Source organism: Centroberyx affinis, unplaced genomic scaffold (genome assembly GCF_046629955.1).
Source record: "Centroberyx affinis isolate AG114_WGS23_722 - 3 ecotype Tasmania unplaced genomic scaffold, CSIRO-AGI_Caff_v1 ptg002955l_1, whole genome shotgun sequence".
Lineage (NCBI taxonomy): Eukaryota > Metazoa > Chordata > Actinopteri > Beryciformes > Berycidae > Centroberyx > Centroberyx affinis.
The window spans coordinates 344,468-361,105 of record NW_027281070.1 but is presented as its reverse complement, the minus strand read 5'-3'; the positions used below and the strand labels follow the sequence as shown (position 1 = coordinate 361,105).

The following is a 16,638-nucleotide window of genomic DNA, read 5'->3' as shown; positions in this document are numbered from 1 at the left end:
CTTATGTGTTGTTGGAATATTACAGACATGTAGACATTCAAATAAGGAAGAAAACACTGTAAAGCCGTGCATGAATCACATTTCATTCGAAAATTAGGTTTCCACTCTTACAAAATGATTGCTGTCATGAAAAAAAAAGAAAATTCTGGGTTATTATTAAAAGATATGAGTCACCTTTGCTTACAAATTAGTTTTGAGGATAGGCTCTGACGTTTTTGAAATACTGACTAACCCATCACAGATGATGTGTCTTATGAATGAGCTTATGAATGAGTTTTCCAAGAAGCAGAATTTCATTGCCCAGTAACTAGGAAAATTTCTGACCACATCTTAAATCTGTAAATGTAACCGTGATTAAGTCAGTCACTGCACATAGATGACAGTGAATTCAGAACAAAAATTCATAAAATGATCATATGGCGACGTCATACTGTTAATTACCGACTTCCATATCTCTGCTACATTAACTACAGTACGTCTATGTTTATATTGCTGTTTTCTCCTGTTACATTCACTGAGTACAGAACATATTCCTGCTTGATTTACGTGTAAACCCTCCTCACTATTTCACCTCCACAGTTCATTAGCTTTTCACTGACAATGCAAAGGATCATTCTAGGAGAATGATAACCAATTCCCTTCTCTGACTGGACATTAGCAAAATGATGAATGTGAACTAAGGGATGATTGGCAGGGAGATGTTATTTCAAACTGATGTGATTGGTTAATAAGTGAATACGGTGGGGTGATCTGAATCTGACATAGCCTCATCTTTTAATTAAATGCCTCCCAACGCTGTGTATGCTGTATTGTATATTATATTGCCTAGACCCCTCTATAGCACCATAATTCCTCTATAGAGAACTAGTAGGTTTTGATTAAAGCCCAAATGGAGAATTCATTTGACCACATACTGTACATTTTAGGAATCTAAGCCTTTTGCATACAGGCTTATTTTACTTCAGTGTTCCTAAACATTACCAACATAAACCTTTTACAAACCTGTTTACAGCCTCAAAATCTCCTAGCTGTCACATATGGTCAAGTCAGCCCAGTATCAACAGCTGAGTCAGTTTTAGAGTTAAAAAATGTATTCGCTCCAATAAATCAAACATAAACCAAGCAGGTAGTGGGGTGACAGTGTTTCAACAGAGGGTGACATAATTACAGATTCTAAGTGAAATCCATCAGAAATGAACACAACCGTGGAGAAGTTTCAACATTTATGTTTTACCACCAAACTTGCTTAATTTCACAAAGGCAACAAAATATTAATTTGCCAACGGCACAAAATTTCACAAAGTCCTATTGTCAGACAATCTGTGAACAGGACCACTTGTACTAGTAAGGTTCAACTCTAACTTCAGATGCATGTGACCAGAACTTGTCATTATAACAAAAGTCACACACAAACACATCATGTTGAATCTTGACCAATGGTAGAGTTTCTGCTGCCAGGCTGTGATTATGGCGAGGGTTAAACAGACTTGGAAGTAGATTTTGGCAGTGTAGAAACCGTCATGAAAACTACTCTAACATGTACTGTTAGAGATGGCCCCATACCATCACATATAGGACATAATACAATGATCCCATCACCTTGACATTACCGAACACATCTATACAACCCTTGTAAGGTAACAGAATGGGCCATTTAAAACAAAATAGTACAATAAGATTGTGTTCTATGCTGCGGCTTCTAACCTGAACCTCTGAAGCGGTCCACAGCTGCTACACTGAGTGTACAAAATAACAGAACCCCCCTGTGTTTTCCATGAGAGTGACCAGGTGAATCCCAGTAAAGACTATGATCCCTTACTGGTTTCATCTGTTGAAACCCGTTGAGTGGTGATGAGGAGAGACGGGGAAAAGTAGGACTTCTCACTCTTGAGACATGGATTGGATTGTGCAAAAGGGGGGTGCTGGTGTCAAGTCCATTGGCCTAGCCTTGATGACTACAACTCGGTGAGAGATAACCATCGATTCACGATAAGACACACTTTTGCGTGGAGCATCCCTAAACTGTTCCTTACAGCACAGGACCAGTAACTGGATAACGTTTTTCAGGAACTGGTTTACCCTTGACCTAGATTCTGCAAGTCTCTCCTGACAGATTCAATAATCCCGTCAAATCCCTAATGATGCTTTGCTACAAATTTAGCCGTCCATATCCTACAATGGCTCCGCCCCCTGTTAATATCAGATGGGTGATTTGGCTGGGTATGAAAGGCTTTGAAACGATGAATGGCAGCAACATAAACTCTAAGAAACACACACACATACACAGGCGCACATAAATGCCGATGGTGAATTTCTCCTGAAAAAAATTCACACAGACGAACACAACATTAGGATACAATAGAAGTTACCAAATGTAAAAACATAATCGCCTATGTATAAATAGAAACAATCACAACAAAGAAAATTAAAACTGAAAACGGGGCTTGCAGGGATGACAATACAGTGTGACTGATGTGAGTGAGAGCAGTGCATTAAAACAAAAATAAAAAATAGAATATGTACCATAAAATATTCACACACATTAATAAGTATATAGAGGATATCCTGTATACAGGTAGAAATGTACAGCTGACCAACATTATGTTCAACAGTGTGAATAGATAGAAGCTGACTATCGTGGAAAATGTGTAACAATACAGTAATTCCCTAACTCAACCTGAAAACACTGATGTAAGAAACGTAACACCCATACGTACGGACACAACTCTCACACACACACACACACACACACACACACACACACACACGGAAATGGAATGAACCAAGGCTTTAGTTTTTTTTGTTGTTGGTTTTCTTTTTTTCTCTTGGATGTGTTCTCGCTCACACGCGCACTGCAAGTCTCCCGGAGCTCCGGGGGGCCGGTCGGAGCCCTCGGGCGCCGCCCTCCTCTCCGCCTCCCCCGGCGGGGCGAGCGGGCGTCAGGCGCGGGCGGGCTCTAGGCGGCGGCCTCCTCCAGCGCTGGCAGCAGGCCCCTCTCTGTCAGGTGAGCCTTCAGGGAGTTGAAGATGTGGAGCTGCTGATCCGGGCGAAGGGCCAGGAGCTGCTGGATCACCTTGCTGGGGTTCGGGCCCCTGGGAGACAAACGCAGACGTTAAAACACACATTCGGTGACTGAAATTAGCCGTTTGGCTCACCTGCCAAGGGCGAGTAAACTTACAATGCATTCTCCTGCCAAGAATTAAAATAATTAACATATATTTTTGAGAGACAAGAGCAGATTTGGAGTTTTTTTATAGTTTGAAGTTCCCTGCTAACATTGAGAGGTTGTGTGTTTACCTGATGAAGCTGGCGATGTAGACATTAACAAAGGTGGCCATGAGGTACTGGCAGTCGAATCGATCCATAATGCCACCATGACCAGGGATGGTGTTGGCAAAGTCCTGAAAGGGCAAAGGACATTTACAGTACATGTGGTAGGAATGTGCCTCGGTGAGTTGGTGCACCATATCCAAAAATTTATATAATCCAACACAATATATGCTATATACGTTCTGTTCTTCACCCTACCTTGATCTTGAAGGCCCTCTTGAATCCACTGGCAAAGAAGCCTCCAAACGGTCCCATGATGGAGGCAAAGGCGGACAGAGCGATGCTGTGGATCTGGAATGGATAGAGACGCACTGTGGTCTGGAGAGGGAGACAAGGAAGGCGGGGTTAATACAAAACGTTCACACTGAACACAGACCTGACAACACTCGACCAGCTGAACATCGAAAGTGGGTTCCTCAACATTTTTCCGAAACATTTTCAACAACATTTTCGAAATTCCATACTTTTTCTAGCTCTGATTTTAATAATTCTGTTGAGAGTTCCAAGCTGATATCACGACATAGCTCAAGATTATTCTTCACAACAACAAATATCCCAATTTGTGAAATGGCAGTGAGTCAGCAACAATAACTACATAAAATGTGTAGTCATGTGTACCACAACTGACTGATCAAATTTACTTTCCATACATTTCCTGTCTTTCCACACTTTAGTAGGGATTGTAAATATTGTTTCACTATCAGATCAGATTGCAGTTGTAATAGGATTTATATAATAATTCTGGGGGAAACTTACTTACTTTCAATTTTTTTAAAACATTTTTTGGTACAAATAACAAATTTAAAATATATTGAATACCAGCACAAAATGTTGGCAGCTTCAATCCAAAAATTTCAGTATTGGCCTTCAAGAGCCAACGTCTGTCAAACCCTACTTTGCAATATAGATATTCAATTCATTCAGCCCCGATCCAAAGAGATAAAGCCAAATATATCAGAGAGAGAGACAGAGCAACAGGAGCTACAGGTGAGCCTTACCCATCCCGTGAGGGACTCCAGGACGCTGGGCAGGGCATAGTCCTGCAGCTGGAACAGCTCCGGAGGCTCGCAGTCCACCTGGAAACTGTTGGAGTCATTGTTGAACTCCACCGGACACACAAAGTAGCGGTAGCCTGACATCACATAGGACAGCTGGGAAGAAGCAGAGTTAAGAGTTACTCAGCATTCACACCACTAACAACCACATCACCGTCCTACTGGCCAAACTAATTTAGGGGACCCAGTACCTTCCCAGGCCCATGATGGGAGGACACTGGCAAGGACAGAGAGTCCTGTCATAATCAAATGCATCAATACCCAGCGGCAGGCAAAACAAGTCTGTCTTACTTCTCAGATTGTGGGTTTTTGTTTTGGTTGTGGGACAGGAGAGTTGGTTTTAAAATGTGATGATGTACCAGCCCGCTGGTACATCATCACATGATTGGTAACCCGTAAACAAGCTTGCTCACTGTCTGATGGACAGTTTGAACGAGCTGATTGTTAGCTATAGCACCAAAAGTTCAGCTGTAGCCAAGTTTGCTGTGCTGACAAGTGAGGAAATGAGGCGGCTGTGCCTAATACTGTATCAGCGAGCGTTTTTCTGAACATAGAAAATGAATGAACTCCCAGTGACTGGTTTCTTGTGTGTCCCGAACACCCGAAAGCCTAGGGGACAACATGACATCCCTGTGCTATTTACAGAGTATTCTTTCTAAATGATTTCTTTCTAGATATGTTTTTGAAATTAAATGAAAATCCATTGGGAATTGGTTGATATAAACTAATTTAAGTGAAGAGACCTCCAACCCTGAATCTCACATCCTTGATACCAGACACCCTGTCCTTGGTTCCATCTGAGAATCATATCTCTGTAAGATGCACGGTGAAAGTTACTTCATATCTTACCAGGATCCCAAACACAACGGTGGAGAAGAATCCCCCGATGAAGCCCTCCCATGTCTTCTTAGGTGACAGCTGCAGAGGACAGAGTGTGGATATAAGGTTAATATATCACTGTGTATCATACAACATCTTATCAGTGTCCATAAATTCAGAAAAGGACACAATCAAAGCTCTTAAACGGGAGGTTCAGGATTATAAGAAGCCTGTCTTACCGATCAATAACCACAATTCCTCTTAGGACATTTACCAAAAACTTTGGATTGAAAACTTTTTGAATGCTCTGTGATTGGGCTTTATTGGTGATTAACAGGATAGGCTAATCCTTCCCTTTCAGGCTTGTGCAGCTCCTGAGAGTGACAACACAACCAACCTTGATGAGCGGGGTGCGGCCAAAGAAGAAGCCAAACATGTAGGCCATGATGTCATTGCAGATCACACAGGAAATCGGCACAATGAACCTATTCATAAAAATAAGAGTTTTTATCAGCAGCATATGAGACCAAGACACACTCTAACAAGAATCCATTTAATACCATAATGTGCATATCATCAGTCTCACATGCTTTGTGAGCCAAATGGAAAACGTAATTTCATTAGCTAATGGTCTGTTACATGCTGTAGACCTGAGTGAAGACTCCCACACATAAACCTTGGACTGATAACCAGCATCAACGTAATTCGATTATATTTTTAGAGAAGACATTAGCAGAGAGAAGATGACATTTTCATGGCGGCTAAGTCAAGCAGTGGAAAGCATATAAAGTGACAGGTTCCTTACCAGATCATCCCCTCGAACAGGTTGTGGATGATGAGGTGAGACTGGGTCACCACGATCAGCAGAGTCACATGAGTCCAGCCAAACTGGGGAGAAAACACACAAAGATCTATGAGACAAACATAGTACAGCAGGATTAACCAGGTGCTGTTTACAGTAGGGTTGGGTTCAGGTCACTTTCTGTGGTGAATTGACTCCAACTAAGTAACTAAGTAACTAGACTGTGTGGGTGAATGGTTTAATGGTTAACATGAAATAACATGAAATTAACATTTAATAATTTAGGGGCAGCAGTAACCAAAACGTTAAAGAGTGGGCTAGTGACCAGGTCACCGGTTCAAATCCCACAACCTGCTTGGAAAATCTGGGTGGGGTTAGTGAATGAGTAAGTCTCTCCCCCACCTTGACAACTGTAGTTGTACAACAGTAGAAGACTGTGGATGTGCTCAAAAGCCAGGTAGGAATGTGTGTAACTGTGTGAATATGTAGCTAGAAAACCGCATGTGCTCTGCAAACCCTCCCTGGGTAAATAAAGAGAAAATAGGAACCTTGCTGATGGAAGGGCAAGAGTTGCCTTTTACTATGTGAATGAAGATAAACACATTTTTAAATGGTTGTGTCTCTTTGTTGACATTTTACTAGTATGTAAACATTATGTTATGCATGTCAAGTTCCCTATCTATAGCGTGGATGTGCTGTTGCGAGGTGCGGCACATAGACAGTTGGCTGCTGTATGCGTTACCCAACGATAATGTCTCTGTACCGTTTCCTAAAGCCAGAGCTCAGAGGTTGACTCAGCAGGAGTTGAATTATAGCCTGTTTACCCTTCAGTGTAAACCTTAAAATGTATTACTATGGGCCAGATAATTTCATGTCACTTGTTGTTTATAATGCCATTCCTGACACTGAACTTTCTGTTTAACCAAACCAAGTCAGGACACTTTGAATCAGTTAGTTTGGCTCTGTAGCATTACTCCCCCTTATGGTATTAGAGCAATCTCCGGCCCAGTTCTCCATTTACAGTATCATTCCTGACACCAGGTTTTCTAGTTAACACAACCAACATAGTACAGCTGGGATCAGCGTAGTTTGGCTCTACAGTGCTATACCTCCCTATGGTATTAGAGCAATCTCTGGCCCAGTTCTCCATTCACTTGGAGGCCTGCATGTTAGTAAGCCTCATCAATAATCCAGCATCCTACAGGCTAGAGGCCAGGAGGAGAGCGGGAACCACTCACCATGTAGAACTGAAGGCGGTAGTGCTTCTTCACCAAGCTCAGCACAAACATGCAGAAACCTGCAACACAGAGACAAGTAATGTATGTGATGTTTGGCAAGTAATCCGAACTGTATTGCCTGTAAAAAGAAGGAGATTAATTAAGTCATAATCCAGGTCATCTTTGGTCAAACTCTCACTAAATTTAGAATGACCTATATCAAAAATAGCCCAGCGTTAATGTGCAGCGAGTAGGTCAGGATTGCATATGCTGTTCTTTTCATATGTGAGACTGAGGTGATCTTACGAAGCAGAGAATCTCTCAGACAGTAAATTGCTTTTATCAGATAAAAGAAATCAAATCAGGCGGTGCCGATGGGACTATAATCTGATGAGCTAAAATGCTGCTCACTTTAAAACTTTTACATTGCCATCTACTCTTTTGCCACTTGACATCTAAGGCACAGTGCGTTCTGAAAACTTTGTCTTGATGAAAGACTGCAGGTTTGAGCTTTTACACCTCATTTTCTGGCACTTGAAGGGCGGGAACCATTAGCTTAAAAGCTTCCACTTTAGTGAGTACTCCCGCCTGCATTTAGGTTGCATGTGAGATAGATGGGCCATTCAGTTTCACCTTGAAGCTAGGAAGCAAGAGGCAGTAATCGTTGGCGTGCTTCCTTCCTCACCACATCCTGTTTGGCATCAACTATCATCCTGCACCAGTGAGTAACTAGCAAAGTGCAGCACAGATAACGGGACTTAAAAAGTATGATGACTGAAATAACTAGCTTTGAAATAACTAACTTAATCCCATATACATGAATTACCAAACAACTTTGTGGGTAAGTGACCTGATAATTTAGGTATTTAGCTGACACTCTTATCCAGAGCAAATCAGAAGCAAATCTTGCTAATGGACACTTGAACAACATACATGGCGGTTAATGGACACAACCTCAACCATTATGGAAATTAAACCTGGGACCTTCTGGTAGAAAGAAGACCAAGTCATACAAAAAACCACGGCATTAAGAAAGTAGTCCTTATAAAGCCTCTGGTTTGGCAGTTTTAGGTAACAGTATTAGAGTTGGTAGAGTGGTACCCCACATGTGTTTCTTGGCTGTCAAACCTCTTGTGCAGCCAAATGTGCTGATGTAGCATAGCTTCAAAATGCTGTTCCAATATAACCAACATAAGATAAATTAACATTGAATGAACTGAATGAATAAATATTTGTCTTCCATGGCCCATTTGCACATGATTATGTGACACATTTACAAAATAATAACTGTGGGAAATCTAGGCACGCATTACAGTAAATTACTCCATTCTAGTGCCCTTTTTCTGCATCATTTCCTTATTTAACTTTTTGGGGCTTATTTTTCAAACTCAGTCTCAGTGCTTGTACCTGTGAGGTAGAGGGCAAAGGAGATGAAGCGGTGGTATTTGCTAAGGATGCGAAGCGGCTCCTCCCTTTGCACCAAAGTGAAGAAGTAATCTGTCACCGTCTCACCGTAGAAGAAGTAGTTCACACACAGCAGGAAGTACCTGTGGGGGGTGGGGGGGTTGTTGGAGCAAACATACAGATCTCACAGTTCCAGAAGTAGCTACAAAGTTAGACTCTGACATTCAATATGCCTGCAGAAAAACCAGGAGAGGTGTTGGTGGGAAGACTTGGCCCTATTTGTTATAAATAAATTACATCAGGGTTTGTCAGTGGAAAAGCTAGTGAGAAATTTAAACGTGAATCAATTGTGCTCACTGACAAACAGTAGAAGACTGTGTTTGTAGCCCCCAGGTGGGAATGTATGCAATGGTATGAATGTGGAGCAGGGCGTTGCTGGAAAAGAACATGCATGCTCCGCAAACCTTCCCTGGATAAATAAATGTTATAAAGTCACAAGTTTTGCCATTACAAATTACTAACTGAACATGGCATATAGTTCTTGTTTTTCAGGTTTTTCAGACTCACAGCGTAGTGAATGTCAAGAGATTACTGAGCTATCACACTAGACATCTGTACGCCACTAGTGCTAAAATCAAATACAGTATACTATTTAATAACAGAACTGATGATTCACAATATTATTGCTATTATTATCTGATTGGCTTAATAACCTAGATCTAGACAGGGAAAGTGAATTCAGGTCACCGAACAAACCTCAGGAAGTCTGCAATAAAATAAAACATAAGACAACACAATAAGAAAGAAGTGAACAAGGATATTAACTACTATCATGACACCTCTATAAAATGTCATACTGTGTGTGTGTGTGTGTGTGTGTGTCCTCACCAGCTCAACGTTCTAAACCAGGGCAGGTGGTAGGAGTGGTACACGCTGTAGCCGATAGTGATGATCTCTTGGAAGCACTTGATCTGGACACAGAGTACCTGTAAAGGGAAACACACACCGCATCATCACACACACCAGCCAGTGAGGACAAATCATCTGGGGCATTAAAACTGTGTGTGTATTGTGAATCTAACTCTGTCCTAGTGTCCTAGTGACACAAAATGAATCACAGGCCTGTTGCGAGTGGATTCCCAGATGACAAGAGCAGCAATCCTGTATGTGTTAGTGAGCTGGGGTAATTAATCCATAAAAGTAGTTGCTTTAGGTGTGTTTTACGGTGGATTTTCCCTTTAGCTTTTCAATTTAGGAACACCAGTGGCTCTTGTACGTAAGTGTCGTCTGTACTCACAATCATCATGAGCACCATGGGGCCCAGGTAGATGATGAAGAAGAAGAAGGAGATCATAGCTAGGGTGAGGATCCCTCGTACCCACCAGTTCTTCCATCTGAGGGGAAACACACACACACACACACACACACACACACACACCTGTTCAATGTCTGTTGGAAGGTGAAAACAACACAGAAGTCAACAAACATTATCAACTGTTTGGATCACTAAATTGAGATGTTCAATACACCCTCGGAAAAAAAGGATCAGTATGAAAGCAAAAAGTTGACCCAAATGAACCAATTGTCCTGTGTGAGAGGATGGGCATGGGCAACAGGGTGATGTAGTGGTTACAGAGACTCAAAGGTCCCAGGCTCGACCCCCCATCACCCTGAGTGGATCAATAGACTATCACAAAAAAACAGTAAGTCTGGTGACTTTCATTATTCATTATCTGTACACTGAGTTGTTGTCATTTGTTACTTTGCTTTCCATTTGTTGCGTCTTTGAAAATAGTGAAGTTCACACAGGCACAACATGAGATTAGAGCAATAATTATTCTGGCAGGAATACAGGTCCTACAGTTTAGTGCTTCATATAGTCTGCTGCACAAAGACAAACTATGTGTGTAAAGGAATTCTTTCTGTATGAATCATGCCTCACTGTGAAGCCTCGTGTACATCCAGGAAAAACAAGGGTTCCTTTGTTAGGTTAGTGGTTCTATAGGAAACCGTAATAAATCAGGAACCCTGTGATTTGTGAACATTTAAAAAACAAATCAAATAAAGAGCCCAGGGTGGTTAAAAAGTTCCTTTAATGCTGCTCATTTGGGACATTTCATGCATTCTCAAAGGGTTCTTTACAGCACCATAAAGGGTTCTGTTATGGTACAAGCCTAAAGAACCATTTTCTGGTAATATATAGCACCCCTTTTTGTTGAGAGTGTAACACTTGATTTATAGTCCTTCATCTAAAGAAAAAACAACATTTTGCACTTTTCTCTTTGCAGGGTGAATTTACAACCAGTCTGCAATCTCTGTGACTTGGACCATCAACTGTTTGTCCAATTTCTGGGAAAATGGGTGTCTTTCAAGAACAGAATGAGCCTCCACACAGCTGAATGCACAGGTTAACATATATGTCAATGGAAGGTGGGAAATGGCCAATCATTGCATTTGTTCAATGATTGGCATTCTTCACATTCATATTGTTACAGAAATTGTAAATAGGGGACAATCATTTCTGCGGACAAATCCCTTCCTTCTGAAATATGCTTTCCCCTGAAACAGTGAGGAGCCTACCGTGAGGAGAGTCCTGACAGGGCCTTGTTCAGAACCTCGGGGGTGTCATCAGTGGAGGCCGGCACCTCCGGGACCCCTGACTCCACCTTGGTCTCACTGTCTGACGCCCCGTCCTTCTCCGCCTTCAGTTCATTCTCTGAACCCTGATAGAACGACAGGCAAAGACAGGAAGACAAACAGGAAATAAGACACTGATATTTAGTAAAGATATTGTGGTCTAGCAAGAGGACCAGAGATAACACAGAAACCCACATGCAAGAGGCTCTACAATCTCTCCATTAAAAAACATATTTAGAAACGTGAGATGACTCGGCCGTGGAGACATTCATCGCCATTCAGTGTTTCCTGTACAGTTTTTGTAGATGTGTGTGTGGTGTGCGTGTGTGTTTGCTCCTGATTCCATTCCAGAATCAGTTTCAATAGGTGTTGCAGTTTAAGAATGGCTATTATTTGGATATTTATATTACAGTATATGGACAATTGTGCTGTAATTGGTGAATTGTGTAATAATGATGAATTTGAAATGTACGTATTTACATTTTTATAGTAGTGCAAAGCCACCACAGAGAAATTTATGTAAATGAAACACTGTCTCCATTACTGGTGGGAGTGTACCACATATCCTCTAGCAAATAAGACACTGTAAACATTGTACACTCAAACTAGAAGTAAATACTATTTTCATGAAGACTGTCACAGGAATGGCTCAAAGCTAAACCACATGATCCATACTATCTAGCCTAGATGGCTCTTTTTTAATAGTCTCTGCTACTTACAGCACATACACGCTACACATCTTAGGCAAAGTTTAAATTGACATCTTCTATATTAAGATGCAACAAATTTGGTTTAGCAAGGTCGATACTCATATTTTTCAACTGAAGCTGCCAAAAGCCTATACTTTGTGTCTATATTCAATATATTTCCATGCAAATAAAATAAAAAATACAAGTATTCAGTGTTTTCCCCAGAATTTTATTCTTGGCAGGGTGGAAAAAGCTTCTGAAACAGCATTTGGGACACTAAAACTCTCCACTGAAACCCAAGATAATAATTAAAATAATAATAAAGACATATTCATACATGTGTGGAATCTGAACACAGTGTTTCATTACAAGAATCAATTCAGGTTAAGGGCTTCCCATAGACAACCAGTGTAGTGCTGATCAATTACACAATAAATATGTAATCAAACAAACTGCATCATATTCATTATATCAGAGGTGGACGACACTGACTCACTAATCTGATTTTTAATAAGCAATCCAATATCAGCAAACCGATATATCAGTCTAACTTTAGTCTGCATTTGTATTTCCTCTCCTGCAGGATTTCCAGTGCACGATTGTGTGTGGGAGGCTGAACGCAGCGCCAAATCATCTCCATCAATATTGTTGCTTTCCCGGTTCCATCTGTTCCCTGAAAGAGGCCTGTCTAAAGCAGCGCCGATCTCTGCCTCTCCATGGTAACGGTCACAGAAGGGTGTCTTCAGGCCGTGGCAGCAGCACATTACAGCCCGTCTGAAGAAGACAGCCAGGTTTCTCCGGCTCCGTCTCTCTCTGCAACCCCCCCCCCCCTCCTGACCTCTCTGCTGGTGTTGACCAAATTAGGCTCGTTGCTCTCACCTCACTTTCACACAGCAGACGGTTGGCTGGGTGTTTCATGACACCCACACACTCTTACGTTAAGGCTGTAACAATTAGGCACGGCACTGCTGCAGCTGGATACTTTCTATTTTAATTACATACTTTCTATTCATTGCTTTTTTTGTATTTTTCTACAGCTTGTCTGCATTTATTTGTCTCATCACTGTCTTTACTATGCTTTCCAATGTTATTTTGCTACTAAACTATGCAACTTACCATACATTTATCTTTACAATGGTAACAGGTGACATGCCACACGTTCCAGGTTGGGCACGTTTCCGCCATTATCGCCTTGTTTTAGGAAATCCTTCCTGGATTTTTGAACAATCCCACCCTCCTATAAATGTTCGAGCATGGTTGAGTGTCAGGAAGCACTGTAATATTATGTTGAATATTCTTATAATTGTGTTATTAATAATATATGTTAAACTGCTATATTAAGTTACTTTCCCACTCACAAGAGTTGTAAAATTCCATTGATTTTAAAACCTATTACTTACACAAAAACACCATCACAAAATGTAATATCTAACACCAAATATATGTCAAAGCCACCCACAGAGTGCACCAGCACACGTGCACACACATTGACCCATTCTCCCAAAGGCAGCAGCGACCATCACACTGATGAAACCTCTAGGCCTGTTGGTTTCTATGGAGACCATATCCCGTCATTCGGGATGCTGGAGTTAAAAATAGGCGCTTGTTTCACATAAACACTCCCCCACTCCTCCCCTTTCATGCTTCCTGTCAGACCGGGAGCAACACTGAGTGTCTTTGTTTTGTTTAGGCTATCTCTAAATGAATTAAGAAAAACTAGATCAGCCGTCCAAGAAAGCATGATCACAATTATGTCCTTACTGTATGTCATCTTTCATGGGATTTTAGAGCTTTAAGACCAAAACCTCTGGACCCACTAGTTCACAGCCAAGACACACAGATGCACGAACTTGCTTGTTGACATAAAGTTGATGCAACCCAAGTATTTTGCATTTAAAAACAACTCTCAGGGGTTTGGGTCCTTATTGAATGTGAAATTAAAATATGAGGTGTTCATGATCAAGGTCAGTTCAGTTCTCAGCTGTGTTTTCCAGTGATTTCATCTACCTCAAACATTTTAGTCCAACTGTTTTGAAATGTTTTGAAAGGCCATCAAGACCACATCATCAGATGGTCATTTGGAATGTGACTGCTCCACATTGCCTGGAAATACACAGCATCTGCTGTCTTCAACTAGGAAAGCACGCAACACTTAAAGACTGTAATCAGTTTTTAAGATGTTGAGATTTGAAATCTTACTCATTTGAAAACTTAAAACAGCCTTACTTTGGGTCTTGGCCTAAAAGATTCATAATAGTGAGTCAAGTAAACAACTAAAAGTTACACCCACACAGCAGAGCTCATGTGAGTGGAGCCAACCAACCAAGGCAGCTGAAGGCAGCTTTGTCCTCAGAAGAGGTGCTGCGGCTATTTTCTTATCTTAGACTTGGAGGTAGTCTACATACATCCAAAGTCCTCACCCAACCCTGACACAAAAGTCAAGGCATTAAAATAGAAAGATACCCACGCAGTGGATTGATGCCCCCTTGGTGCTCTAATCAGCAACATTTAAACTGGTACGGGAGCATCAATGCACTGTGTGGGGATAACATGTCCTCATATTTCCTAATCTGAAATAGCCCACAGAAGGCGCCACATAATAAAGCAATGAAGTAAGCAAATTTACAGAATTAACAACCTGTGGTCAGAGGGAGGGTGTGTTGAATTCTAGATATACGTCTGGCCTATTGTTCATAACCGGTGAAAAACATTTTGTTTACCAATACACAGAATTTGATGATGCAATATTTTGTTCTAAGAAAAGTAACATGTTACTTAAAATGTTACTTTCATAAGAATGAATGACCCTGATTAGGAATAAGCATGTATGGAAAATAACTGAATGAATGAAAAAATGAACACTTCAGTGTCCTCAGTGTTACTTCACTTCTGTCAGTGGATGACCTTCTGACATGAGATACACAAAATCATATCAACAATGAACAGCTCTTTCAAAGTTTATGAAGTATGATGTTAATGACAGTCTATAAGTAATTAACTGATTGCATGACGTGAACGGCACACATTTTAAGTATTACTACAAAATCTTCTCAGCAGGTTTACTCAGAAATGCATCACCGCCAAAGGAGAGGCATTTAAGAAAAATCATAGCACATAGTTAATTGATTACCATTAGGTAGGTAGGTAGGTAAGTAGGTAGGTAGGTAGCTAGTTCCTTGACTTCTTTCCTATCTACTTTTGGCTGTTCTGTAATTTTCTGTAATCATGTCCTCTCGTCCTGGATCCCCACATCAATCATACAGTCACCACGCCCCTTTCTGGGCTCTGACTATTCACTGGGATGCAACTTTGACATTCACAGTGACAAAAACAGACAATATGTTCTAATTGGCAATTCCATACTATCTGAATCAAACACGAGCATAATCATCATCATAAAATCTCGCGAGATAGCAGTATGCCTGAGGCGTTGATGTTGTTGTTGTTGTTACAGACAGATGAGCTAGCTAGGCTAATGTTAAATCTGCTTCATTTCAGCAAATAGGCCGGGACGACGTGAGTTCATGTCATTTAAGCGTTCATTCAACATTTTAACTCTACCAAAAGTATCCAGTCATATACCACAACGTTGTTGGTGCAATTAACTCGACTTATATCTTCGAGTTGGCAACAGGGAGCGCTCCCTTAGATGTTTTGCTAACGCTACGTTCCGTTCTGTCTTGTATTGACAGAACGTCATGCCAAATGCATTCAAAACATCTGGCTGTTTAATGATGCGTTGCTTAGCGGGAAATTAACACACCTGCTAGAATAAGATGTAAGACCTTTTACAAACCATTAGAAACCACTAAAGTCGGCTTACATCGGATACACCAAGCAACATTTATTTCAATAAAATTTAAATTTTTAGAATTGCCTCGCCTGTTATTCCTCCACCAAAATACAGTGAGAGTGACAGTTAGGAGCACTGTAAACCAACTCTAAAAGTTGAGGGTTCTGGTGAATTACTTGAAAGCCGACTTTTCCAGCGGCTTCTAATGAATCCTACAAGGTCTCACGTCATATTCTACGAGGTGTGCACCTTTGCCCACAAGCAAGGTAACATTACGCTGCCACATTTGTCAATGGACTTCGGCGTGACGTTTTTTCTTCACAAGCGAGAACGGAACGTATCAGAGCTAACAGATAGCTTTAGCTAGCTAACTGGTATTACTGCTGTTAGCTGGCTAGCTAGCGTTAGCTTCGCAACCAAATGGCAGGAACGAATCCGGGCTAACATTACCTTGTCATCTGACTGCTGGTGCTGTAGGTCGTTGTCTGTGGCTCCACGGTGCCTTAGCTCTGTCATCTTAGCAACCCTTAGCCCAGCGACAACAGCGAAGGTCCTGTGGTTTCCGAGACAGTCAGTGGTTTTTGATACTCGCAGATCTTCCTCTAATCTTCTTAGCTATTCCACAGCAACAATTTTCACTCAACAGTCCGACCACTGTCAAGCTAGCCAGAATAAACCGTGAAACGTCCGGTCAAAACTTTCAAAATAACGCACTTATTGACGAACATGTTGCAAAATGTTCTGAGTAATACAAGGTAATAAAGTCAATATAACGACTATATCTAAGGAGACATCTGTAGTTGAATGTGTTTCCACAAATAACTTCCATTGTCTTCTATTTGCTATACCCAACCCTCCACTATATCTAACGCTAAATCCCAATAACAGCAGT

General features: G+C 41.2%; 1 protein-coding gene across 1 annotated transcript; it reads right to left on the bottom strand.

The window, feature by feature from the left end:
* Positions 1-2,748: 2,748 nt before the first annotated feature.
* cds2 (CDP-diacylglycerol synthase (phosphatidate cytidylyltransferase) 2) lies at positions 2,749-16,388 on the bottom strand. Its single transcript, XM_071536888.1, has 13 exons — positions 16,197-16,388; positions 11,208-11,350; positions 9,925-10,021; positions 9,516-9,613; positions 8,631-8,770; positions 7,245-7,303; positions 6,010-6,092; positions 5,602-5,689; positions 5,235-5,303; positions 4,329-4,481; positions 3,529-3,648; positions 3,298-3,401; positions 2,749-3,092 (listed from the first exon to the last, which is right to left on the bottom strand). Exons 1-13 carry the CDS (start codon positions 16,260-16,262, stop codon positions 2,957-2,959), a joined length of 1,356 nt encoding a protein of 451 aa, XP_071392989.1. The 5' UTR covers positions 16,263-16,388; the 3' UTR covers positions 2,749-2,956.
* Between the last annotated feature and the right edge of the window lie 250 nt (positions 16,389-16,638).

Bases quoted from the DNA above. Each gene is read 5' to 3' on its own strand.
- cds2 (XM_071536888.1), bottom strand. From the start codon at position 16,262: ATGACAGAGCTAAGGCACCGTGGAGCCACAGACAACGACCTACAGCAC. The intron at 4,482-5,234 runs GTAAGATATGAA...GCTTCTTCCCAG, and splicing joins CCGTTGTGTTTGGGATCCTG to CTGTCCTATGTGATGTCAGG. The intron at 3,093-3,297 runs GTAAACACACAA...TTTGTCTCCCAG, and splicing joins TACATCGCCAGCTTCATCAG to GGGCCCGAACCCCAGCAAGG.